This window comes from Hemitrygon akajei, chromosome 1, assembly GCF_048418815.1.
Source record: "Hemitrygon akajei chromosome 1, sHemAka1.3, whole genome shotgun sequence".
Taxonomy (NCBI): domain Eukaryota; kingdom Metazoa; phylum Chordata; class Chondrichthyes; order Myliobatiformes; family Dasyatidae; genus Hemitrygon; species Hemitrygon akajei.
This window is the reverse complement of record NC_133124.1, coordinates 32,244,717-32,259,216: the sequence shown is the minus strand read 5'-3', so window position 1 is coordinate 32,259,216 and position 14,500 is coordinate 32,244,717. Positions and strand designations below refer to the sequence as shown.

At 39.8% G+C, this 14,500-nt stretch overlaps 1 protein-coding gene across 1 annotated transcript in view; it reads left to right on the top strand.

Annotated features, from left to right (window-relative positions):
- terf1 (telomeric repeat binding factor (NIMA-interacting) 1) overlaps positions 1-14,500 on the top strand; it is a 69,641-nt gene that overhangs the window by 41,325 nt on the left and 13,816 nt on the right. The window contains exons 3-7 of the mRNA XM_073040559.1: positions 2,451-2,584; positions 4,035-4,130; positions 4,268-4,417; positions 5,665-5,759; positions 14,162-14,221. Of these exons, the coding sequence (XP_072896660.1) occupies positions 2,451-2,584; positions 4,035-4,130; positions 4,268-4,417; positions 5,665-5,759; positions 14,162-14,221 (535 nt within the window). The remainder of the gene's footprint in view (positions 1-2,450; positions 2,585-4,034; positions 4,131-4,267; positions 4,418-5,664; positions 5,760-14,161; positions 14,222-14,500) is intronic.

Below are 14,500 nucleotides of genomic sequence, written 5' to 3'. Positions count from 1 at the left end.
GTTAATTCAGTGCGTTGCAGATGAGCTTGCTTCTTTCCATTACCATTCGGGTTCCACCCAGGTTCTCATCCTTTAGATCTAAGAGCCATTTCTGAGTACATATCTTCAAAAATTCACAATAAACTCTTAACGATAAGTCCAAAAAAATAGCAAGAACCTTTTGGTGTAGGTAAAAATAAGTTGAATAAGGGTGATCAAAGGTTGAAAAAAGTAAAGGTTATGGAGCAAATCTAAAACTGTACTCACTCCATGAGCGTCTCCCGCTGACCTCAGTGCTTTACCTTTAATTACACTCTGTAACAACACTGACCATTTATCTTTCGGCCACTCAGAAATCTGAGCAATCGTTTCAAAATGTTGGAAATATCTTTCCACTTCTGTTTCACTAAATGGTGGGACCAATTTAATTTCTTGACTAGCAACAAATGGTTTTCTAGAACCAGAAGACTGATTCCCAGACCTTAATTCCATCATTGCATATTCAAAATCTCTTTTTTTCTGATCAGCTTCTAACCTACAACACTCCAATTCTGCTTTACTTTGTTCCAACTTCATTTGTTCGATTTGCAACTGCATCTCTATATTACTTGTAGGAAACGACTCTAAAGTCGATTAATCAAAATCACCCGAATCCACATAATGTGACGCGATTTTTCTCTGTATTACAGCCTTTAATGTAGTCTTCAAAATACCTTTAAGTTGCAATCTACTAGCTATCTCAGACACCTCAGTTTTTTTCGCCTTCGCTAACAACTCCGCGCCTGGCGAAGCCAGAAACTCATCAATATTCATTGTTGCCGAATACCACTCACAAGCCAATCAAAAGAATCGAGCATTCCCCGTTTCCAAAACACCGATTCAAAATTTAACAAGCATTTAAACTCAAATGATCCATCCCGGACGAGCCCCCATATTTATGTTACGGATTCAAGCAACAATAAATATATGAGTTAGGCAGGGGTTTTTATAACAGATAACATGTTTATTAAACACTGAAAACAAACCCCCCAAAAGTAAACAAATCACTAACGTAACCGGAAATCAGCTGCTGTGCGGCAGCTTAAATAGTTCTTAAAGCAATGAAGCTTAAACAGTTCTTAAAGCGATGTTGCAAAAAAAACAGTTCTTCAAAGTAGTATTGCCAAAAGTTCAAAATGCTCACGGTCCATTTAAGGGAGAGACTTTTTAAGACGATTTAAATTCTCTTTCACGTCGTGTTGTTTCGGTTCCCAAATCGAACTTTTCCCACGAAGAATTTACGAAACGAAACGGCTTAAAGGCACTGACCTTTCCTTTACAACATTGTTCCCAATCCTTTCTGATATTTCACAGGGATTAACACAAGAACAGTCAACGAATTCCTTCCGAATAAGGATCAAACAAGGTCGAACCTGTTTCACCGTCGAAATCGATTCTCCTTGATCTTTTATCTCCCGAACTCCGATCTTCACTCTCCACTGAATCTCAACTAGCAGTGTTATAAAGAAACTGCTGGCAATGACCTTTTAAACTTCAGGCATTAAATAAAACTTCATCTTTCAACTAAACTGCGTCATAACATTAAATCACGCAGTGGCATGAAGTCAACATGGCAAATCCAGCCATGAACTGCCCCTCCTCACAGGGAGGGGTCCTCCTTTTATACCCTGTAAAAAAAACCACCTGTCACATGACCTCTACTGGTGGGAAAATGACGTCACTCCACCATCACAAGACCACTACCTCAAGTCCAGTATAGCTTCAACCCCTGTCACGTGTACGTAACACTAAAAACTGGGAAGACAATGCACTCAAATACACCTGGAGAAAATCTGTTCAGAGGGAGCTGCACTACATGAGAACAATCTCTTCTGTACCACAGAGAATAAGCAGCAGCTGCGAAAGGAGGGACTGAACAACCAAAAACACCAACCACTACCCACATTCACCATTTACTCTTGCACCAGAGTATGTGTATTTTGGATTCACCTCTACAGCCACCTGAGGGCCCAACAATAGACTGCTTAGGAGAATATCATACTTGAACGCAAGTGATTGAACTACTTCTACTATATTAGTAATATAATAAAACTCCCAACCATTAGGAACCACTGATCGCTCAGCATTTGTTATGCTCCCTTCCATCACCACGGGCCTGGTTTCTTGCGTTTCCCTTCCATTGCTGAGGGACTGCATCCTGCACTCCCCTTAAACCTGAGTAGTTCACTGGGAAATCTATTGTGATATCATGTGACATCTTTAGAGAACAAAAGTGAATTTAAAATAGTATAATTACTCATAACGATAACCTTCAATACTATGGAAATCCTGCATGTGCCAGCTTTTGTATTTTTTCTGTACTATCTGATTTAAATTGGTGAAACCTTTGTGAATAACTATTGATAAACCCGCCAATGTTACTAATTGATTAGTATATTTTAATTGACTTTTTTTTAAATTTTACACTTCAGATGTCCAGTTTGATAAAGATGAAAGTATAACCCCATTGGAATCTGCGTTAATGATTTTGATTGAAATGATGGACAATAATGAGATACAGAAAGATGCGCTTTATGCAGATTTGAAAGTACTACTTCAAATACAGGTTAGTACCTTACTAAATGATATTATGAAAGGTGTTCCTTAAGAAACTTGACTAATAATCTTATTATGCTGTTGAAATGTAACTTTATTGTTATTAACACATAAAGAGTAACATTTTCAGTGGAGATGTCTATAGAATGTACAGTCAAAAGGCCAAGTTTAAAAACATTAAACTCAAATATTGAATTAAAGGAGTCTGTAGTTATTGTGGTTTTTTGTGCATGCACAGATGCCCACCTTGAGTTTCCTTGCTATATAGGAAAATGTTGTATGATAATTATTCAGATTCAGATTCAGTTTATTGTCATTTAGAAACCACAAATGCAATGCAGTTAAAAAATGAGACAACGTTCCTCCAGAATGATATCACAAAAGCATATGACAAAACAGACTACACTAGAAAATCCACATAACGTTTGGCAATCCCCAATCCAGAGTCCAGAGAGGCTGCTGCGTATTAATATCACACTACCGTCTTAGCGTGTTCCCCGGAAAGGAGCTCCAAATCCACCAAACAAGACCAAAAACTAAAGCTACAAGACCTGCACAAAACCACATAGTTACACCATATAGTTACAACAGTGCAAACAATAGCATAATTGATAAAAAGCAGACCATGGGCGCAGTAAAAATAGTCCAAGGATGTTAAAGGACTATTAAGTTCAAAAGAAATCACCACACAGTTTCCTCAAGTCCCCAGGGTCCCGACAGACTCGCCATCCCACGCCAGCGGCAGAAGGGAATACCCCCGCTATGGACTTCCACGGCGCCGCCCGACTCAGCCTCACAGACGCAGCACACAACAAAAGCTCCGTCGAACCCAGCCTCGCAGACGCAGCACGCACCGAAAGCGACCTGACCGCAGCGGACTCCGAGCCGAAGACCATCCCCTCCGGCACAGCTTCTCCGAGCACCATCCTCTGCCGAGCGTATTAAGCCGGCCCCGCCAACCGTCATCGGCAATGCGACCCCGAGGACTGGGGGCCTGTTCTTCCCAGCAGAGTCCCGGACCTCACAGCAGCAGCAGCAACGAAGAAGGTCTTCCTGGAGATTTCCCTATGTTCCTCTGTGCTCCCACGTCCGTTTTCAATCGATTATGATTGTGCACGGCACCCCACTTCACAAATAACAGATAATCAGTTCCGGAGTGGCCGCTGCAAGCTGCGTTGCAGCACCATCTTGGAAGATAATTATGATACATATTAAGCAGCTGTTTGTGATGTTTTTTGAAGTTGCTTAAGCTCATTAGCTGTATTAAATTGTTCTAATAACTTGCACACAATCATTTACAGAGCTTCATTCTCATAAACTTGCATTATTTTCTAATTATCTCTCAATTCATAAGAGTTAACCCCTTGTTTGCTCAGTTGATTCATTTTCCATTTGCTGTATATCTAGCACATTTCTCCCACCAGCTCTCTTACTTGTTAACGTAACCTTTTGTTTTTCAGTGTGTGGCAGTCTGCATGGAGAATGGAGACTTCAAGAAAGCTACTGAAGTTCTAGAACGGCAGTTTCCGGAAAATATCACCAATGAATTAGATCCGGTGATTTGTGTTTCTGATACCTTGTGTTTAAAAAATGCCATGACAAAAGCCACATTTTTAATAGCAGATTTGCTGACAATTATTTTGTGTAGCTTTACTGATTGTTTTGCTTTCTCGTATCTTACTCCGTTTTCCAGGCCTTGAAAAGGAAGCTTTCCGTTATTATCACCAAAAAAGATCCATATCATAAATTCCTTAATAATTTTAGCAACGAACGCTTGTTTGAGTGTGCTGAATCTCTTGCAGGTAGAATGCTAAGTGAGAAAAACTCGAACTTCCTTTATCAAGTAAGTGTAATCACATCATTCAGTTACTTGTTTCCTCCTTTTGTCACACTAATTTGAGATAATTGATTTTATACTACCAAAGGCCATCTTGGCATAAGCCTAGAATGTATTAAAGTCTTAATTACATGTCTATGACCTCCAAGTCTCTCTACTTTAATTAATAATTTAGAGAAGGACTTGGCCAGTCAATGGGAATATTTATTTGTGCACTTGGTCATATCTTCTCCAAAGTTATGTAGAAGAAATATTCATAATGTACTAATTGCAGGAAACTTTGATAATCCTCAACAGGTTTTGCAGACTGTTGGATTATATTCCTATTATTACTCCAAGATGCTTGACTTGTAGATGTTCAGATGTTATAGTATAATAAACTTTCCAGTAAACTCAGCAAGTCAGAAGGGGATTCTGGAAGGAGTGTATGAACCATCATCCTCCTGAGCCAGATGCTAAACCATCAGGATTTCTAAATGGTTGCATAGCAGCTTATCAAAGTTTTAGTGTATTCTGTGTTTCTTCTCAGTTTTGACCCTATTACACATGCTTAACCAACTTGTATCCTTTCGTAAGCCAAGATAAAAGCTGATGTACAAATTATTTGCTGGTTGGTACTGCACTTAAAATTTTACTAAAGTTCCACCAATGCTGAGAATTTGTAGGCCTTGACTTAGTCTTATGTAGCCAGTGACTACAAAGTCACTACTTCTCCATTAGTAAGTCATGGTTCAGCTCTCACAATATTTCTTTGTGTTCCTGTTGATATTTCTAATATTTTAGCCCAGATCCAACATTGATCATTAATGTGACAATTGAAATATAATGATATAAACATCATCAAGTCATAGATTTAATGCATTCTCAACAATTAGAAATGACTTCACTCAATATCCTTAATGGATGGCATGATCAAATATATTGACTAGAAATTTTCTTACTCTTTAGAAAGAAGACACCTTGGGTGTCTTTAAAAAGCTCAAATATTTATCAATAACATTTAAGTTGACTGTTAGACAATAGGCGCAGGAGTAGGCCATTTGGCCCTTCAAGCCAGCACTGCCATTCAATGTGATCATGGCTGATACCTTAAAGCATGCAGTAAAAGACCAGACATATCACATGCCACTAATTGTAAAACATAGCAGATGTTTGTGTGGTCATTTAAAAGTAAATGTTTGAAAGTAGAAAATGGGGAAAAGATGTTTTTTAGCAGACGATGATAATGGACTTTGGTTATAATCTATTTACAGGCAGCACATAAAGTAGTGGAGTCCAAAAAAAATGGAGATGCAAACATGAACAGTTCTGGAGATGAAGATAGTCATGATCATCAGGATGACAAATGGTAACTTTGTTTAAGAAAAATAGAGAATTAAATTGGCTTTATTCTATGATAACTAAGTAGTTTATTATTGCATTTGGTGTGTTTCTCTTCTACTTTTTTATCCCCCATGCCTTTTCCAAATTCATCTGGTCTGCCACGCAGTATTGTTTCCTAATTTCTAAATGCTTAATTGGCCTTCCTAGCTGTTAATATACCTGAACTATATTTGGGTATTTTTTTAAAATCTTTTCTTGATGCTGTATTGTTTTCCCTTAGAAAGAACTGCCCCATACCCTCACTCTTTTCAAGCTACTACTTAATCTGCGACATTAACTTCTTCACTGATCGTTTTGTCACTTCCCTCACCATATTATCTTTCCAATCTGGTTTCCATTCTTCCTCACTGAAACAGACATGATCTTACTGAAACAAGAATATTCTCTCTAATTGTGATTGTGTTGCATTTATCTATCTGTTATATTTGCCCAAACTTTCTCTTCCACCAATTCCCTCCTGCCTATTCAGTGGAGCTTCCTTTGTTTGATTCTGTATTTAGCTATGATCTACAATCAGATCATTTGTAGATGGCTTCTCTTTCCAGTGTTGGATCATCACCTTGAGAATAAGTATCCAGCTTTGGCTGCCTTCCCTTCATTCAGTATGTTGCTCTCTGGCAACTCACCTACAGGCATTGCAGTCTTATTTCCCAAGACAAGCAGAAGTAATCACACCTATCTTCAAGTGGCAGATCCAATTGTGTTAACTGCCAAAGGGAAAGTCATCACCAAACAACTTCCCCCAAATTACTGTGCATCAAAAAGCACACAGAATTCGCGTGAAGTGAAATTCCAAGAGTAATGCAGGGAATAGCATCAACCATATGATCTTCTCTGTGATGTAAGGTCCTTGAAAGACCCTACTGTCAATGCAGACTCGTCTCGAGCAATGCTACACGATTACCCCAACACCATTTTCCATCTTTCTCACGGTACTGATCCCTCTCAACTCCAAGATGATCTGTGCTGTGGTGAAGCTGAACTTCAGAACAACTATTAAACAAACTACCATTTGTTAAAGAAACATGGAAAACCTACAGCACGATACAGGTCTTTCAGCCCACAAAGCTGTGCCAAACATGTCCTTATCTTAAAAATAACCTAGGGTTATCCATATCCTCTATTTTTCTGAGCTCCATGTACCTGTCCAGGACTCTCTTAAAAGACCTTATCATATCCGCCTCCACCACTGTCGCTGGCTGCCCATTCCACGCACTCACCACTCTCTGTGTTTTTTTTTAAAAACTTAGCCCTGACATCTCCTCTGTACCTACTTTCAAGCACCTTAAAACTGTGCCCTCTCATGCTAGCCATTTCAGCCCTGGGAAAAAGCTTCTGACTATCCACGTGATCAATGCCGCTCATATCTTATACACCTCTATCAGGTCACCTCTCATCCTCTGTCACTCTAAGGGAAAAAGGCCGAGTTCATTCAACCTATTGTCATAAGGCGTGCTCCCCAATCCAGGCAACATCCTTGTAAATCTCCTCTGCACCCTTTCTATGGTTTCCGCATCCTTCCTGTAGTGAGGCAACCAGAACTGAGCACAGTACTCCAAGTGGGTTCTGACCAGGGTCCTATATAGCTGCAACTTTACCTCTCAGCTCTTGAACACAATCCCATGGTTGATAAAGACCGATGCACCGGTATGCTTACTTAACCACAGAGTCAACCTGCGTAGCAGCTTTAAGTGTCCTATGGACTCAGACCCCAAGATCTGTCTGAACCTCCACACTGCCAAGTTTCTTACCGTTAATACAATATTCTGCCATCATAATTGACATACCAAAATGAACCACCTCACACTCCCGCTGCAACCTCTGACAGCCCTCCACACTATCCACAACACTTCCAACCTTTGTGTATCAGCAAATTTACTAACCCATTCCTTCACTTCTTCATCCAGGTCATTTATAAAAATCATGAAGAGTAGGGGTCCCAGAACAGATCCCTGTGGCACACCACTGGTGAATGACCTCCATGCAGAATATGACCCATCTACAGCCACTCTTTGCCTCCTGTGGGCAGGCCAGTTCTGGGTCCACAAAGCAATGTCCCCTTGGATCCCATGTCTCCTTACTTTCTCAATAGGCCTGGCATGGGGTACCTTGTCAAATGCCTTGCTGAAATCCATATACACTACATTTACTCCTCTACCTTCATCAACGTGTTTAGTCACATCCTCAAAAAATTCAATCAGGCTCGTAAGGCATGACCTGCCTTTGACAAAGCCATGCTGACTATTCCTAATCATATTATGCCTCCCAGGTGTTCATAAATCCTGCCTCTCAGGATCTTCTCCATCAACTTATGAACCACTGAAGTAAGACTCACTGGTCTATCATTTCCTGGGCTATCTCTATTCCCTTTCTTGAATAAGGGAACAACATCTGCAACCCTCCAATCCTCCAGAATCTCTCCTGTCCCCATTGATGAAGCAAAGATCATCGCCAGAGGCTCAGCAATCTCTTCCCTCGCCCCCCACGGTAACTTGGGGTGCATCTCATTCAGTCCCGGTGACTTATCCAACTTGATGCTTTCCAATATACGACCCTTGACGTATATTGAATAGAGTTGCATCAGTGTTAAGCATCAGCGAGGAAGAGATATTATCACCAACCCACACAAATTGTGGTCTTCTGGTTAGGAAGTCGAGGATCCAATTGCAGAGGGGGGTACAGAGACCCAGGTTTTGCAACTTTTCAATCAGGATTGTGCTCCCCATCTCCCTCTGGTGCTCCCCTCCCCCTTTCTTTCTCCCTAGGCCTCCCGTCCCATGATCCTGTCCCTTCTCCAGCTGTGTATCCCTTTTGCCAATCACCTTTCCAGCTCTTAGCTTCATCCCTCCCCCTCCTGTCTTCTCCTATCATTTCGGATCTCCCCCCCCTCCCCCTCCCACTTTAAAATCTCTTACTATCTTTTCTTTCAGTTAGTCCTGACAAAGGGTCTCAGCCCGAAACATCAACTGTACTACTTCCTACTCAGCAGGCTGCCTGGCCTGCTGCATTCCACCAGCATTTTGTGTGTGCATTATGAAATGTTTGTATTTTTTACAGTTTTCTTGTTTAGTTATTTACTATGCCATTTTTAAAATATATTTTATTAACCCTATTCCGTTGTGCCTAGTCTGTGGCAAACAATTTACAAATGCAGCAATGGCTCCAGCAAAATTGAAGACACTTAACTGCAAATTACAGCCATATGACACATAAAAGTGCTGATTATTTTAAATGGCTGATGGAATCTGAAAACAAACAGTAAAGCTTTTAACTAAAATCAATTTACAACTTTTATTTCAATCTACCGAGACTACTTTTTAGAAAAATTAAATCCCATTTGGCTTAAGCCAGTTATTTAAAAGAAATTTATTATGTTTGCCTTATGATTTTTTTTAAATTTATGAAAGAGAAAGAAAGAGATTAATTTCAAGAAAGGTATGCCAAGCTTAACTACCTGTTTTTTTTGAAGAAAGTTTGGATAAAAATTCATCCTCTATTCAAAAGAGCATTGACAATCATTTTTAGATTATTACATCAGCAACTTACTGATCACACAAACGTACCGTGAGCTGCATATATAATAATTTTTATACAGGGTTCCCTGAGAGCTACACATTATTTCAAGGGCTCCTCCAGGGCAAAAAGGTTGAGAAAGGCTGGTGTAGAGGGTTGTTATAGGTTACAGTGGAGCATTGACAGGATGCAGAGCTGGGCTGAAACTTAGCAAATGGAATTCAGTCTGGAAAAGTGTGAAGTGATTCACTTTGGAATGTCAAACTTGAAGGCAGAATACATGGTTAATGGCAGAATTCTTATCTGTGTGCAACAACAGAAGGATCTTGGATTCCAAGTCCTTAGATCACTTGAGGTTGTCATGCAAGCTGGTTAAGAAGTGTGTTGGCCTTTGCTGGTAAGGGGATTAAGTTCAAAGGCTGCGAGGTAATGTCACAGCCCTATAAAACTCTATTTAGACCACACTCGGAATTTTGTTTTCAGTTCTGGTTGCCTCATTATAGGAAAGATGTGGAAGCATTAGAAGGTGGAGAGGAGATTTACCAGCCTCCTTTAAAAGACTTTGAGGAAAGGTTGAGCGAGCTAGGGCCTATCGAAGGAGGATGAGAAGTGTATAAGATTATTAGCGGCATAGAGAGTACAGTCACTGCCTTTTCCTCAGGGTGACAGTTGCTAAATACCAGTGGACATCCTTTTAAGGTGAGTAGAGAAAAGTTTAAGGGAGGTGTCAGAGGTAAGATTTTTTTTACACAGAGGGTAATAAGTACTTAAAATGCACCGCTGGGCTTGGTGGTAGATACTAATACATTAGGGACATATTAAAGCCTTTTTAGATGGGCTCATTGATGAAAGAAAATGAAGAGTTGTGGGTTTTTTAGGAGGGAAGGATTAGATTAGATTTGATTAGGTTAGAAAGATGGCAGAACATTGTGGGCCAAAAGACCCACATGTACCGTTCTTATATTCTAATAAGTTAAGCATACTGATGGCTGTAATCTTACGATACTCCTTAAATACTGGGGTTGTTCCACAGCAGTGCAAAAGCTGCATCCTTGTTAAAGGGTAAAAATGAAATAAGATATGAAAAACGTGGAATTTTCTGACAAATCAGTGACTAATGCATTTTGCTAGTAAAATCCTGTGATGGGTGTTTTTAAAAGTTGAGTAGGAATGAAGAAATATGTATATGTATAGAAGTCTTTGACTGTGACAGCTTGGATTGACAAGTATTTGTTCCTAGTCTGCCCTATCCAACCACATGTCTACATGCCCTAGATGCCCATCATTACTATCTTCATTGCTTTATCACATTCACAAGATCTGTCTCATCTGAGTATTTTCAAATGATTCTCCACAATTCATTAACAAGTAAGTCATTGATCTTCATAACTGTTGTTATAATGTCAATGTTGTTGACTTCACAAAGGTTAATAATTTGGAGACAAAAGTACAAATGTAAGGTGGTTATGTGGAAAGCTAAAGGAATGATAGGGTAGTAGATAAGGTAGGGTAGTAAAGAGAGCTTTTGGTACATTGGCCTTTATAAATCAAAGTATTGAGTATTAAGAGTTGGAATGTTATGGTGAGGTTGTATAAGGCTGAATTTGGCATATTGTGTGCAGTTTTGGTCACTGAATTACAGGAAGGATATTAATAAGGTTGAAAGAGTGCAGAGAAGGTTTACAAGGATGTTGCCGGGACTTGAGAAACAGTTACAGAGAAAGGTTGAATAGGTTAGGACTTTATTCCCTGGAGCGTAGAAGAACGAGGGGAGGAGACTTGATAGAGGTATATAAAATTATGATGGGTATAGATAGAGTAAATGTAAGCAGGCTTTTTCCACTGGTGCTAGGGGAGAAAAAAACCCAGAGGTCATGGGTTAAGGGTGAAGAGGGAAAAGTTTAAAGGGAACATTGGGGGGGGGGGCTTCTTCACGCAGAGAGTGGTAGGAGTGTGGAATGAGCTGCCAGATGAAGTGGTGAATGCGGGCTCACTTTTAACATTTAAGAAAAACTTGAACAGGTACATGGATGAGTGGTGTATGGAGGGATATGGTCCAGGTGCAGGTCAGTGGGACCAGGCAGAAAAATGATTCGGCATAACCAAGAAGGGGCAAAAGGCCTGTTTCTGTGCTGTAATGTTCTATGGTTCTAATGTGTTTAGTTTAGGTCACCGAATCCTAGGCTGGAACAGTTATTATGCCTAAACCATCAAGATCTTGAATCAGAGGGAATAACTTTACTCAACTTCACCCGCCCCATCACTGAACAGTTCCCACTGAGCTTGACTCATTTTCAAGGAGTCTTCAAAGTTCAAAGTACATTTATTATCAAAGTATGTATCCATTGTACAATCTTATAGTAGGCTACAAAACAAAGAACCCCCAAAAGAACCCATTTAAAAAGACCATCAAACCTCGATTGCACGGAGAGGTGGGGGTGGGGTGAATACAAATCGGGCAAACAATAAATTAAACAATTAGCATTCAGAGCTGAAATTTTATGAAAGACATGAAGCCAGGCAGCTCTGTAGCTGGAGCCTCAGTTCATCGCCAAACCGAGCAGATGTCATGAGACCACAGACTTGAAGCTAGGAATCACTGCAGCCAGAGCAGGCCACAACCTCGGTTCAGCTGGGTGAATGTCATGGAGCAGGGCCTGGACCCTGCTGCCACCACTCGGCCATACCCAACCTTTCTAATTCAGCCTGACATTTAAATCAATCAAACATCAGGACTTCCCTTGCTCCTGCCATCTCTGCCTCCACCATGCCTCCACTTGCCTCAAGCATGCCTCACCTGAGCCTCTGCCAGCACTCGCCTCACAATTGTTGGCGGTGATCGTTATTAGTAAGATGCTTAATAGTTTTCATTGTTTTGTGTTTTGCCGCCAGTAAGTAGTCGCTGGGCATCACCAGCACCATCATACGACTCCTCATCTTGTGTTCTTTATTTATTGCTTATGTATTTATCATTAATATTTTTCTTTTTTTATATCTGTATAGTTTGTTATTTTTTTGGAACATTGGTTGTTCACCCTGTTGGATGTAGTCTTTCATTGATTCTGTTGTTTCTTGTTTTTATTATGATTGTCTATAAGAAAATGAATTTCAGAGTTGCATGTGGTGACATGTGTACTTTAATAAATTCAGTTTCAGCTGTGATAAAATGCACTATTTTCACAAGATCACAAGACAAAGGAGCAGGAATAGGCCATTTGGCCCATCGAGTCTTCTCCGCCACTCCACCATGAGCTAAAGTATTCTCCCGTCTAGTTCCAATTTCCGGCTTTTTCCCATATCCCTTGATACCCTGACTAATTAGGTACCTGTCAATCTCCTCCTTAAAAACCCTCAGTGATTGGGCCTCCACAGCTGTATGTGGCAACAAATTCCATAAATCCACGACCCTCTGGCTAAAAAAATTTCTCCTCATCTCTGTTTTAAATGGGTACCCTCTAATTCTAAGACTGTGACCTCTTGTCCTGGACTCACCCACCAAGGGAAACAGCCTTTCCACATCTACTCTGTCCATTTTGTACCATGGTGTTAGAGATGGAGATCTTGCTTGTAACAAGTTACAGTATGTAATGTAGAGTTAGGACATTTTAGTTGTACATATCCGCACTGACCACTGAGCACCCACCCATTTTAATCTCATCTCTTGGCATTTGGCAATAGCTTTTTATTCTTCGGCAGTTCAACTGCTTGTCCAGACTTAAATGTCAGTAACTCTGTTTTGACCACCCCTCTCAGTGTATTTGAGTTACTAGCACTCTCTTCGTGATAAAGGAATAAGGATAAATGTTTCCCGCAGTCTATCCTTTGTATACCCTTCATGATTCTATACCTCAATTATGTACCCTTTTAATATCTCTGCTCTAGGGAAAGCAAACCTAAACTTTACAGTCTGGAAAAGTTCTGTCCCATGCAGTATTCTGGTGAATGCCATCTGCAACCTCTCCAGAAATATCACATCCTTCTTATAGCATGGTGATCAGAACTGCACACAATGTTCAAGCTGAGATCTTATCAATGTCTCATAAATTTGGAGTATAAATCTCCCTGCCTTTCTATTCACTGCCCAATAACCAGTTGACCACCTTAAGCATTTTATTTTCCTGCACTGCAACCCTTAAGGAAGTTTAAGCGTCCTTTGGTTCTGCAGTGCTCCCTAGCACTTCATGGTGCATATGTTAGCCGCCTTAATCCTTCCAGCGTACTGAATCATCTCCCATCTGCCATTTACCAGTCTGTTTCGTATCAACAGCCTAAGACTGCAATCCACATGTCAACAACTCCATCAATCTTCATGTCATCAGTGAATTTACTGATCGTCTAAATCATTATAAATAGCAAGGGTACCAAGTTCCAGTTCCTGTGGTGCACCACTAGTCACAGCCATCCAATCACAAAAATAACCCTTCATCATTACCCTTGGTCTCAAAATTGGCTTGGCAATTTTTGATAAAATTTAGATAGATGGGAAAATTGAAATTTTTAAGAATCCAGCTAAAGATTTTATTTTGTTCCCATTGGCAGAAGGGCTGAAACATAATCAGCTTGTCATCAAAATTGAAATTGCTGGCATAAGTTTTAAATTTATTATCATAACTTCTGCCCTTTTGAAACAAATAACTAGATAGAGACAAGATTATGAAATACAGCTTTCTGCTACAATCATGTCATTTTCTGGTTGTGCATTGCATAAATACTGAGGCTGTAATAAAACATGTGGATGAGGGCAAGAGTCCCGTACTGTGACAATAAATATAAGGGGAAAAAACCCTTTTTCATTGAATGTTTTTCAAGTTATTTGAGAGTTTCTATATAACCCACTCTCTTTGTTTGCTGCAGTGGGGATTTATTACAAGACATTGATGAAGAGTTGAATAACACAGGATCTAATATAAAAAGGTTTGTTATGATTGTATGATTTTTTTTGTATCGTATTTTCTATTCGGACATGTTAAATGGATTTGAGAATTGTGCATTCTCACTGAAACACTGGGACCAAAAAAAATTAATGTGACAAACATAAGAGTTTTAAATTTTAATCTGGGTATTTTTAAGGTTTACTGATTTTAGAATGCTCCTTTAAAAAAAAAACACGAGTTTAAAGTGGCATTTATCCATTTCACTTTCCCATTACTGTAATACATGAGAAATTCACATATTATTTGTTCATTAGTTGGT